The sequence below is a fragment of the Tetrao urogallus genome (genome assembly GCF_951394365.1).
Source record: "Tetrao urogallus genome assembly, chromosome: 4".
NCBI lineage: Eukaryota > Metazoa > Chordata > Aves > Galliformes > Phasianidae > Tetrao > Tetrao urogallus.
Window position 1 is genome coordinate 61,972,511 of NC_136817.1, and position 13,209 is coordinate 61,985,719.

The window sequence follows — 13,209 nt, forward strand, 5'->3', positions numbered from 1 at the left end:
GAGATGACTCATAACATTACCTGACAAGCATCAGATTTGCTGTCTAAGTAGCCAGCACAGAACATATTTTCACTGATTTCTGTTCCATAAATTTCAGGGCTTCTGCACTTCTCCTCAGGAATAATTGGAACCAGTGTTTCTTGCAGTACATCTGAGTAACCAGTTATATCTTTAAAAAATTCCCAGAGAGGAAAATAATTAGTTTTTACAAAATGCAAATAGCTTAACATGGGAACTCAACACAAGATAGATACAACATATAAACAAACTTAACACATGTCATGTTATGGATCTCTTTGAAAGATAGCAATTGTTCCTAGTGATCAGATCATTCCCTAATTCTTCAGTCAGAGCCCATGTCCACTAGAATAGCAGAAATTTCATGCCCAAGCATCAATTCTCTTCGGGTTTTATCCTTTCCCAGGGACCTGGGAGTACTTTGTCAGCATTCTTGTGATTTGCTCTTTCCTGATGTGATTTTAAATCATAAATTTATTAAAGGCTGTATAAAATCTTTTTGTCTTTAAATCACACAGTTAGATTAGTACAACCTTTGCTCATGCTGAGTTTCTAACGAATATGAGGAGGCCAGGTCCCCCCCCATCCTTCACCTATCTGTATAAATCTCTGTTATCTCCTAACCAAGGCAGCATTGGCCATATCTCACAATCCTGAAATTCCTTTTCTCAAAGGATGAGAAAAAGATGAAGCATTTCCTTCTTGCCTTTCTTAAACTGAACGTAGCCCAAAGCCCCTCCAGCCTTTTCCAATAGATACTTCCAAGGTTTCCTGCATGGTGAAGCTAAAGATTGCTTCCATCACTGACCACTAAACTGACTGTGTTTGGTTTGCAGTCTTTAGTATCTACCTTGAGAAACCTGGAGTAGGAATCACTTAACAATTCTTGGCACCTACAGCTAAGCTACTTGCTCCAGGTTCCACTCACTTCCCCTAATTTCTTGTTCATGTGAACCACTCACTGAATTTCAGGGACTATAAGGAAGGCTTGGGAAGACTATTTCAGATGTAAATGATACACAAATCCAAAGGTAGGTAATCCAATCAGAAGTCCCTTGGAAAATATTTTACAAGACTACCAGCTGTGCAACATATCCTTGAGCATTTTGCTTAGCTTTCATCAGTGTTTTCCACAGATATCACCTTTGCCATTTCACTTACTCTCATGCTTGTGTCCCCATCCAGAAATCTGACATTTGAACTGATCGGGGAAAATGGTGTTGCTTTCTGGCAGGCAGATGGGCTGAACAAACTGGGACTTGACGGCACAACGTTGGCCATTCTTCTTCAGCTTAACCAAGGCTGCAGAATAGAAAATACAGTAGGAATAAAGTGTCTGTTCCCTTTTTTGATAGGATTGGCAGCAGTGGGTCTCAGCTACAACTTTAATTATCCCCTAAGCCTCTCTTAATTAAGATATTTCAATCAAAGACAGACAGACTCATCTCAACAGCACCTGATTTCACATTAAATTGAATGCTGAAATATTCACCTACTCCTCTTGTGGGAATATTTATTTTTTGCTGCGCTCACTGAGCAGATTTTTCTTCACTGCTTTTGTAGAGAAGGGGGAAGACAGAAAATACGTCTCCTCCCACCCTAAAGTTAAATAACAGTGACATATCCACAACTTTCAGCTGAAATAAGTGGGATGTGCAAGCATTTGCTGCTTCTGAAAGTTTGGCCACCTGCCTAATTCTACTTTGATTTTTAAAAAATTAATTACTGCAAGAGCTGATGTATTACATGCTCTTTGTTATCACTGAGTTCAGCAATATTCAAATTTTGGAAAACTAAGGACTAGAAAATTAGGCTATTTCAAAACCAAGCTTCTGAAAGCTGCTGAGAATTGCACAGCCTACACAACTTTTTCTCTTCCCTCACGAGGCTGAAAACACCATAAATATGAAGCTGTGCAGCACTGTGAGTTCAACAGTGAAAGTGGATGCCAAAAGTAGCAGAAACTTTGCTTTTCCTGTAGCAAACCTCTCATGAGCCATAAGCTGAGGTTGTGTTTGGTGTAACAAGGGCAGTGTAGTGGCACCACTCAAAGAAAGTAGAGCTGAGGTACTATGGCTATACCTATTAAAATTTCATACCACAGCTTTCAGAAGCTGCAGGTTTTCTGAACACAGCGGTGTGGAAAGCAAGAGATCCCATTGGATAATCTCATTTCTCTATGGACTACTACTTTTGGCTTTTGTGGAATACATAACAGTATCTCACAGACCAAGAAGCCTACAAAGATTGCTCCAATATTAAGCAGCTTGTCTTCCTCACCTTCCCTTTCTCCCTCACCAATTCTGCCTGTTTCTAAATCTCCCACGCTTTCCATCAAACATTCATGTGGTAGGTTGTTTACTTATAAAATGCATTTTCAGCACCAAATAAATCTGCTGCTGCATCAGCAGAAGTCACTGGTAAGGCAGAATATGCCCACAAGACTTTCCCCCAAGTTTCCGCCTGCTCATTTGTTTGCAGTGGGGCACATCTTAGGAACTCCATCTCCAGGTGACCCTGAATTTGGACACTGCACATGTGATGCATGCCAAATTTCAGAGTAATCCAGAAAGTTTGGAGATCCCGAAGTGTAAACTGTGATTTACACCAGGATATTTCAGAGCAAAGCAATGCCCCACAACAAGTTCATTTCTTGGTACACTCTGACAGAGTTCCCACCAATACAGAATCTAAATGCTTTTTGCTACACAGTGGAAAATATTCACCATCTGGGAGCAAAAAAGCCAGTACATTCCTGACCTAAGTTATCCCTGATGCCAGACTATTAAATAGTTTCATAGACAAAGTGCTCACACAGCTTCATGCTCCAGGGAGATATGCCAACTTCCATAAAAGCAGATTAGAAAGTAAGAAGTAAGTTTCTCTCCCATTGTCGTTCTGAGTAATATTATAAGGTCAATCAGAAGGGCATTTAAATTTTGACTGATGAGACAGCTGATATTTAAATGTCTCTCAGTGTAAAGAATGATTCTTAGAAACATCGATTTTTCAGAGCAGATAGGGCTATTATATTCATCCAGTCAGATGCTCTATACAATACAGACAATAAAATTTTACCAAGTAATTCCTGCATCAAGCCCACAGTTTCTGGTATGGTTGAAAAAAAAGCATAATCACATGAAGACTTGAAGTGATGATGAATCTGCCATACATCAAGGTAAATTGCTCCAAAGGCTAATTACCATAATTATTTAAAATTTGCAATTTATTTCTTATCTGTATTTGTCTAGCTTTCAGATGCTCTTATTTCTCTGTTAGAGATAAGAACCCTCCGTTCTTAAAAGCTTCTCTTAATGTCTATTATTTTTCCCCTAAGAAAGCAGTTTTCAATACATCAGCTAAACTTGGAAGTCAGCTAAGCAGGAAATAAAACTACAAGAAAAATACTCACCAATATCATGTTCAGTAGGGCTGAACACTGAATACTGAGGATATAAGATGTATTTCTCTATTTCAAATGTTTGTGTTACATCGGTTGTTCTATTAAAGAAGTGCTGACCAAGAACAACTTTAATAGAGGATTTTTGAGGACTGCAATACAAAAGAGAGAACAAACAATTCTATATTTAGAAACACAAATGAAAACCAGTTTCCAATGGCCATGTGCACCATGAACTGTTAATAAATTTAGATCCCCACCATGCCCATTATTTACTCTCTCATAATGCCTTGTCTTTCTCCCAGTCTTCTACTCTGGGCTAAGAGAAAGCTGACTAAAGTTATAGTGAGTTCCATGCGCTGTGGGCCATTGTTAACCTAATTAAAGGCTGTTCCTTCTTGACAGAATCACCAAATCACTGGATCAAAAGAAACACTAAAGATCATCTAGTTCCAATCCCCAGCCATGGGCAGGGACATTTCCTACTAGATCAGGTTGCCCCAGGCTTCATCCAACCTGGCCTTGAATACCTCCAGAGACGGGACATTGGCAGCTTTGCTATGCAACCCATACCAGTGTCTCACAATCCTCTTGAAGAATTTCTTTTGAATATCTAATCTAGTTAGTGATAAGACCCCCTGTCTTATCACTACACTCCTAGACAAAGAGTCCCTCTCCAGCTGTCCTGTAGGATGTTTTTATGTTCTGGAAGGACACTATGAGGTCTTTCTGGATCCAGACTCTTCTCCAGTGTGAACAATCCCAGTTCAGCTTGTTCTCACAAGAGAAGACAGAGAGTTGGGAAGAAAGGGAAACATGGGAATAATCAGGAAGAGTTTGGAAAGACAATAACTTTTCTAGCTTTGAAAGCAATAGAATTAAAATTTCATTCTTGCTTTAAAACCAACTTGATTTGCACTCACCTAAGTCCACAATCAGTTGAGCTACTAAGCGCCCTTAACATAGAAGAGCTCAGATGTTTTGTTATCCTGCGTAGGAGCAGAAAAACTTATCGTGCATCATGCACAGATCCAGAGTGGTTAGTACCATTACAAAGTTTCCCCAGCTGTGATCCTGTGCATCACTGGTGGCCATCAGAGTGAATTCTGCTCTGATACTGAGCATAAAGCAATAATAAACAGCAGTGTACTTACTGGAGAGAGATTCTGACTAATTGAAGCACAGAGAATAGGCAGCTACCCTGCAACAATTACTATGTGCATGGTTAACAGACCTTAAAGTTTTTTTGAAGCTGGAAAGCAAGAAAATATATGTATATATTCTTCAATCAATATGGAAGGCCATGATTTTCTCAACACCCTTGTGGAAGTAAACTAGTCCCTTTGCAAATCAGATTTTGAGAACATGAAATAGAGTGGAAGCTCATTTCCCAGGATAGTATTTTAATAAGATTTTAAAAGCACAAAATAGTTTCATTCTGACATACAGATGATTCATTGAGGAGAAGAAATAAAAAGGGAGAGGCTGCAGAATAGGAAAAGAAAAAAAACTACCAAGTTAGCTCCACAAGGATCTATTGTCGCCTAGTGGAAGGCAGTTGAAATTGTGGCTAACTTAGAAGTACTAAACATACAGAACAGTGCAAATTACAATGCAGTAATTATGGAAAATCTGTATGTAACAAACCACCAGCTGGAAGTGGGTAGAAATGTCCTGAATAGCTGCCAAAGTTAGTAGCTATTTCACAACATTTGAAAAACAAATGCATTGTGGCTCGAGCTCCAAATGCTTCAAGTACAGCATTCACAACAGTATTATTAGGTCTACAAGCTATCAGCGTATGCATTCTGGCACGAGGCTTTCTGTTTCTCTTGGCTCTTTTACTATGCAAAGGAACAATTTGTATGAAATAATGTAATATTTTTACCATCTACATGATCAAACTGAAATCAGAAAAAGCGTTCAGCATTTGTGGAAAATTAAATATTTAGAATAAAGTAAGGGCATCCTACTGACAATCATTTCCCTGGTGACCTGCAGCTGGAGGCAAAAAAAAAAAAAAAAAAAAGTTTTTTTTTAAATCACCGCTTGATTCCTTCAGCCTTTTTGAACAAAAACATAGCAGTAAACAGCCATCTCAGTTACACCTCAAAGCAGGAATACGCTTGCAAAAAGGTAGCTGAGAAAAGACACACTTATGACTCCCTGCAGATACCTGCACATGCAAGCTCTCATTCTGTGTCCTGACACCCAACACAACCTTACTCCTTTTGTTGGCCCATTTAGCATTTTTGAGTCTCCTTAAGTAAAACTGGGCTGTGTGCTGTTTGTCAGTTCATGTGCTACACTCAGATTACCAGCAACTCCATTTGAAAAATTCATCATTTTGTATTCTCATCTTCCTTCTTGCTTGTTTCAATTCAGGTTTGTTGTGACTCACAAGAATACGGTGCCAGAGAGGAGGGGACCTACTGTCACACTTATGGCTGTGAGTTTACCTGTTAGCAAAGCAGTGTGCTGCTGACACAACCCAGCAAGTCTGAATAAGAGTTCCAGCGCAGAAGCTCTCTCCAATATATATAGCTGCTGTCCAGGGATGAGATCCAGGCAAAGATGAAGATCCTCCAACAATCCTAGGTCTCACAAAACTTCTTTTTTTGTGCCTTCTCCCACATGGCCTTCTGGGAACTGCAAAAGTGTCAATATCTTCTGGAACTGCTGGCCTCCTTTCCCTGCTTGCTAAGATACAAAGGTAAATGGCATCAGACTGCAAATTATGTGTTTCTAAGGAATACGTCATCATGTTTGGATTCTGGACTGAGCTTAGCCATTCCAGCAGCAAGGACTAGTATGCTTGTGTTAGTGTCATCAATCAAATGCACTGGAACCATAAATGGAGAATAGAAGGACCACATGATTGATTTTTCAAGCCCTATTCTGAAGGTCAGCTTTAATATAAACAACAGTTTAATATTAATTTAGAGAAGGAACACTATCTTTAGTTTTCAGACTTGCATACTGTGTCATATGACTCCAGTCCTCTATCTGCTCACAGGGGGCCACTCATCTCCTGAGTCTGCTTCACAATTTGTTAAAAAGCATTATTTATTTCTGATGCCTTTCATGCTTCAGTAGAAATTCTGTTCATATTGGAATGACTGTAGTGGAAAGCAGTTGTACGACACTGCTGACATACAATATTGCATGACAAAAATCACCAGTCATATCACAACTCAAAAAAAAAAAAGAAAAAAAAAAAAGAAAAATAAGCTTGCTGTCACTTGATTTACTGTGAACACTAAAACATTCGGTATTCCTGGGAACAGCAGAACATTCAAAATGATACAGTGAAAGCTTTTTCCGAGTGTCAATAAATCTTTCGTCATTAATTCATAGGATGGATTTTAAGAGTTCTTTAACATACCACAAGATGTAATGTTACAGTATTCCCAAGACAAACTGTTGTCCTTCATGATGTAACACCATGGTTTCTCATCTTCATCTGGATTTCTAATGAATTCAAGGAAGAATAAATTAAATGTATTAACCATACTTTTATCCCAAGCTTCCCAGATGTTTTCTGTTTTTTCCTATTGCACTATGCAGAAGAGAAGACTGATAGGATTGTTAGGTTTGGAGCCATCTAAGAAAGCAGTGAAGAAACTGCTAACATCTGAATGGGCGAGTAACTTCTTAGTAGGGATCTTTATGCTTAAAGCTAGCAAAAAAAATGAAGCTCATTCGGACCTAAAATGCAGAAACATGACTAAATATCTGTAGAATTTTCCTACAAGTATTCAGATGCATGAGCATGTTCACTCGGTTTAAATACAGTGCTTCAACAGATACCAGCTGAGCTATTTTCAGTACTGAGTCCCATGGGAGAGATTCCTCTGTTAGATTATTTTTTTTTAAGTGAGGAAATTCCACCACAGGTAGATTCATAGAAAATCCATACCAAGAATAGATAGCAAAAACTAATTTGAAGTACTCAAGTCCATATTCCCTGGAGACAGTCTGAGGAAATGATAGACTACTTCAAGATAATATTATATTCCTCAAAAGGCAATATCAGAACCAATTTAGTCTTTTATTACTCTGATATTAGACTACTTTGGTGTTGATCCCATTAGGATTTCTCCACAGTACAGCAGAATTGCCTTTATTTGTGCTGCACAAGTAACCCAAAATTTGACCAGTTTAGTCCTCCGAGAGTACAAAACTTTGAAGACTCAGAAAGATCTTGAGTAGGCCAATAAAAATAGACAAGATAATTCAGGACTTTGGATAAACAGTAATTCTAATTTCAGTTGGATTTATCAAAAGTGTGATCTGTTATTTTAAGATTCTTCAATATAATTTTTTTTAAATCTGACTGCTATTCAAAAAAGATTAAAGCACTTTCAAATTTTCAGAACTGAAGAAGCAACACAGGTTGAGTCATATTCCACCAACAATGTTTCTAAATTAGACAATTTGAAGAAGATATCTGAAAGATTATATAGTGCAGCAGAGATATCCCCAGAAATTATAACAAGCTGACAAAAAAGTGAAAAGCTTTTTTCTCAGCTTTACAGAACATTAACACATCAGCTCCTATATCATTTTATTATTTGCACTTGAAATCTGCAAGTGAATACTGTGCTTAAATGATGCAAATTGAAAGGATCAGGATTTATCAAAGCACAAAATACATGCCCAATAAATTGCCATGATGTACTGGGACACCATACATTTCATACTTAAATGTTTGAATCCATACCAAGCCTTTGAAAGCAAGCCAACTTAGATTTGGCGGGGGGAGGAGAGGGAATAGTAATAGTTTGTTTTTGATAGAGAAGAAGAGCTGTTTGAGCATGCATGCATGCTTCTTGTCAACAAACAACTTCACAGTAGTTCATGGAGAAGTACCTAAGATTCTCAGCTTTAGGATGGCCTCTTCTAGAAAAATTTATTCTATTTATGGATATTGTTTGACCTCATGAAGAACTCAGAGACAAGGGGAATATAAAGTGACAGGAGAAAGCCATAAAAAGTTTCATTAAAACTGAACACAAAACTTAAGCAGAAACGTAATTTATGCATGTGATTTGATCAAAGTTGAAATGCCAACATTATATTTTGCAGCCATTTTTCTTTGAAAGAAATTTGACATCCCAGCTCAGCATTACTGAAACACAGCAGCTTTGATTTTTTCACTTTTAAAAGATTTTCTTTTATATTAAAAATTCCACAGTATATAATTTGAAATAAATGCATTACACAAATTAAGTGGTGAACATCGTTCTCCTTTTGGATAGTCATTTTTTAGCAATTTATGTATTTTTTTAAGGTCTCATTTAAAAAAAAAAAAAAAAAAAAAAACAAAAAAAACCAGGAAAAAAAGGATCAGGATTTTCCAACGTTAGATTGTACCTAAGCTTCTTGTCAGAACCACATGTTAATCCATACAACCTACCAGATCTTGTCTTCTGGAAACTTTTATCCCGTGTCAGGCCGCTAAGCCAGCCCAGATTTTCCAAGGCTGCTTTGATATTCCTGCCCCTTCTCTCTTCCAAATCTGCTCCCACAATATATCCATCCACCCCTTGTTTTATAATCACAGGGCAAACTTCCTCACCTGCAGTAAGAGAAGGGCCCCAAGCCTAACTGTAGTGCTTTCTCAACACTGTCCACATGAAGCTCCTGGTAGAGTAAGTCCGAATTCCATGGCAAGCAGCTATGTCCAGAAATGGTCGTCTTGGCCGTACCTCTGTATTCGGTGCCATTGCCACGATAGCAGTGATGATTAGGAACTGTAGAGGAGTAGATTTTGTGCTAATTAGCTGTTAAATACTAGTTTTGCGGCTGAGGTGATGAAAGGCAGTGGACCCAACCCTGTAGTGCGTTTTACCTTTCAAAATAGTTTGTGTTTTTTTCAAATGAGGACTTTCAGCTTTCAAAAGCAGTTAAAACTTCTAAAACAGCCTCGTTTTGCATGTGCATAAAAAACTATTACACAGGCAGAGAATTAGACCTAACATTCTTGTTGCATATGGAGGATTTTAGTCAGCAATCTACAGCAAAGTCAACAATATGGCTGAGAATAATCTTGCCTAATTTTAGAAACACCTGAGCTCATCAATGGAGACTCCCATTTTAGCCAATAAAGAGAGACAGGCATTGCTAGCATCAAACTAATCTAGCCCGTTTGGAATGACTTTTTCAAGGTGAAGATGAATCTTGACATGTGCTCTTGCCTATGTTGACTGAATCTCACTTGACAATCAAGTCAGCAAGCTCAGAAGGCTGCCTGTGTTGTAAACAAGTGAAAACAATCCTGTCCTGCCAATGAGTGCTTAAAAGGACTGATTTTGGAAAATACTTCTCTTTATGGCCTCGTACATATCCATATAGATATACTTACCTTACCCTTATGTATGTGTATATATACATAGAAACATATTGCAAATATCAGTTTTTCAAAAATGAAACAAGTAGGTTGAATTTTCATATTCAAACTCCATTTCTTTGTCACCTGAACACAGGATATTTCTTCGGATAGGTCTGACATACTCAGCTGCCAAGATCTATCAACAGCACATACCAGTATCCTGGATGAAAAGCATATGGAGATGCATTTCTATACAAATAGCTATAGTGAGCAGAAAGTCTACACCTCAAAACATGGCTTAGAGTACTGCAAAGGAAATACAAAACCATCTAATGTACAAAGAGGATTAATCGTGACCAAGCCTTAGAGGGTTTCTTATCCAAGCCACGCTGGTATGACTTATTCTTGACATCTGCAAGACTGGTGGAATCTTCTGAACTTATAAACAAACTGAAATATATAGCATCAGTGTGTTGAAAAACACACTGTGAGGATAATCAATCACAGCACACAACGTGGACAACATTATCAAATATCTGTTATTTTGACAGAACCTGGTGACACGTGAACCAGAGCGTACAAGCAGCACTGAAATGATGAACTGCAACAGGGAACTTCTGATCTCAATTATCCTTACAAGTCATCAGTACAGCAACAGCCCTCAAAACCACAAGCAAGCATATGGCATAAATATGGGAGCTGGGGGTCAAGAAGTTTGATGTAAGAATTTAATATGAGTTAGCAGAGAAGTATGTAGTTTGCAAAATCGGCTTTCTATCTTGGCCTGGCAGACACACCAGAGATAGGGAGAGTTTCTCCTCCTCCCTACCACTCCTTAAATCAAAGAACTTTTATTTCAATAACTGAGAATATTACATTAAATCAGATAAATATTTTAACAACCATGATCTCCGATCTCACATAATAGATTTTGTTTTCCATTTGCATTGCTAGCAATAGTAACCATTTCTTGGCAACCCTGCCATTTATTTTCTGGGCAAGATGCAAGTTAAGCTGCTCTGTTTGCCTGAAACTGTCATGAAAATGCCACTATCATGCTGCATACAAAATTCTTTCACTTATCTAGGGAAATGGCAGGTGCTGTTTTTATTTGTAGTGTATTCATTAGATTCAGAAATGATTTAGAGTTGCCTGCTTTTATGAGGATGAAACACGATTCTGTTTCACTGCAGAACTATGGCCATATACTGCAACACTGATGGTTTGGACATCTTGCAGATGGTGTTTACAAGTTGTGCTCAACCTCATCAGGCTAAAAATCCAATGCACCTCTGTTTTTGTATATCTGCCAGTCACCACAAAAGTTGCTAAAAGATTATAATTAGAAGAATTTGGCCCCTTTCTAAATCATCATCATTTTCTCCTCCAAGAAGTTTGCATTACATATTGCACTTGTTGCGAGGAACAGTATTATCTCTTAATCTGTTTTTTGTTTGTCTTTTTGTTTTCTAAGAAGTATTTTTGGCACAAGAGTAAACTAACTTAATCTCACATCTTGTGGAGGAGCATCTGGGTTAACAGAGTTGTTTCCTCACTTTACTGGCTTGTATTACTACTGTGGCACCCTCATCACAGCTATTAAAGATAATCTTGTGAAGAATATAAGGCCAGAAAGAAATATATCCAAAATCTAATACATTTTTTTCTATAATTCAGGAAAAACAACACTCAAAAATAATCTCAGGAACTACAGCAGTCCTACAGATCTTTTTCTTCTTCTTTGTTTTTTTGTCCTTTAACCATTGCAGCACTGAAAACTCTCCTTTTCCTCTCTCACAGGCAGTGTGTAGGTGGTCTGCTTCCAGCAATTCTTAATGGATTGCTCTGACTGGAAATTGTTCACTATGAATTCTCTATAGTTTCCTTAACTCCTCATAACTCTGAAACACATTATTTTCTTATGTGGAAGTAAGGAACTGAGGGTATAACATACGTATTTTTTTTATTCACTTCATGTGGCACTGCCAATTAGCATTAGAGTAGAAATGGCCTGAAGCTTCAGATGAAACTTGCTTCAGTGAAAGCATGGATCTTACTTACTTTTTTTTTTCCTGAAAATTATTGAAATTTGAAAACAATTTCCAGTTGTGTTTTATTCTGAAAATCCAAGAGATGCAAATAACTCACTTAAAACATTCACATTGTGTTCTGATGGCATATTTTATCAGCATGTCATGCCAATTCTTTTCTTTTAAATTTTAAAAAGCAGTTTCAGGTCTTAAAATTAAAAGCAACATGAAATAGCATTTATTCAACAAGTTCTAATTGGTAACTTCCTGAAAACATTTTAGAAGGCCTTTTTGTGACAGAGCTTTAGGCTCTATATTTACATACCTGAACATTTCTATGTTTCTTTTGGAAGCCCTTCTGTAGAAAACAATGCAACTTACAGATGTTTTCCCCAAATATCTCATCAGAAATTTCCCTAATGTCTTTGAGATTCACCTGTATTGTCTTTTCAGATTTTGCCTATACTGTTACATTCTGTTAACATTCTTTTCTCTGATGGCCCTTATCCTTGAGCAGAATAGCTTCAAGTTTCATTTCATTCACTAATGCTTTTTTTATTTTTTATTCCTGACAAACCCATAAGGCTTTTATTAAATACAACGTTAGATGAGTTTCTTTCTTTCTACTGCTCTGCATTTGCTTGTGACAGAAAGGGAGAGGGGTAAGAAGACAAAGACAAAAGCCCCTCTCTCTGCTTGAACTTGCTCTTACAAGATGTCTTCCTCATTGTCTCAATTATCAGTTATCCAGATGGAAAAGATCTTCAGAAAATTAGAACCAAAAATTAACCTTGGTGGAATTAAGAGACCATCTTACACCCAGAGCCTTCCTGGAGTATATGCCCACTTCTGTTTCAGTGCAAAATGTATGTTCTGCACAGGTCAGAACAAGCTCTTCAGCTCTCACTAGATAGCAGATTATTCACATGAGAGAGTATTGATATCTATTTGAAGCCTTCTAACGTGTCTAGCACTTTATATTTCAGTTTCACATTTCATCTATTAGCAACGATGATAAATACAAATGAACAATGAAGCTTCATGTCTCTGCATCCATCTCAGACTCATTGGCTGCCTGCAGAAATCCCTGTCTTTCCTTGATCTCCCTAGGAGTTCCTGTATCTCCTGTCCTGGATAACTGCGACCTTCCAGGATAAATATAAACATGACACAAAGGCGTCTTCAGAATCCATAGACATCGCTCTTACAGACTTCCTCACTACTTTGCATGGAAAAACCCTCAGCTGTTTTGAGAGCAGAAAGGCAGACATTGCCACATGAAGTGAAGCAAACACCATGCTGGACCGTTCCTGGCTCGTAGCAAACTGCTTCCCATTGCCGTGTAATCCCTCTCTCTGAAAGTGAGAATAGCAGCACCTACTCCCACTTTTGGATCTTGGTAATTAATGAATATAAACAGAAATATA

General features: G+C 37.8%; 1 protein-coding gene across 1 annotated transcript in view; it reads right to left on the bottom strand.

The window, feature by feature from the left end:
* HGFAC (HGF activator) overlaps window positions 1-13,209 on the bottom strand; it is a gene marked incomplete at both ends in the record, with an annotated part of 39,414 nt that overhangs the window by 1,463 nt on the left and 24,742 nt on the right. The window contains 6 exons of the mRNA XM_079534990.1: window positions 21-169; window positions 1,180-1,320; window positions 3,431-3,570; window positions 5,878-6,118; window positions 6,804-6,889; window positions 9,000-9,174. Of these exons, the coding sequence (XP_079391116.1) occupies window positions 21-169; window positions 1,180-1,320; window positions 3,431-3,570; window positions 5,878-6,118; window positions 6,804-6,889; window positions 9,000-9,174 (932 nt within the window). The remainder of the gene's footprint in view (window positions 1-20; window positions 170-1,179; window positions 1,321-3,430; window positions 3,571-5,877; window positions 6,119-6,803; window positions 6,890-8,999; window positions 9,175-13,209) is intronic.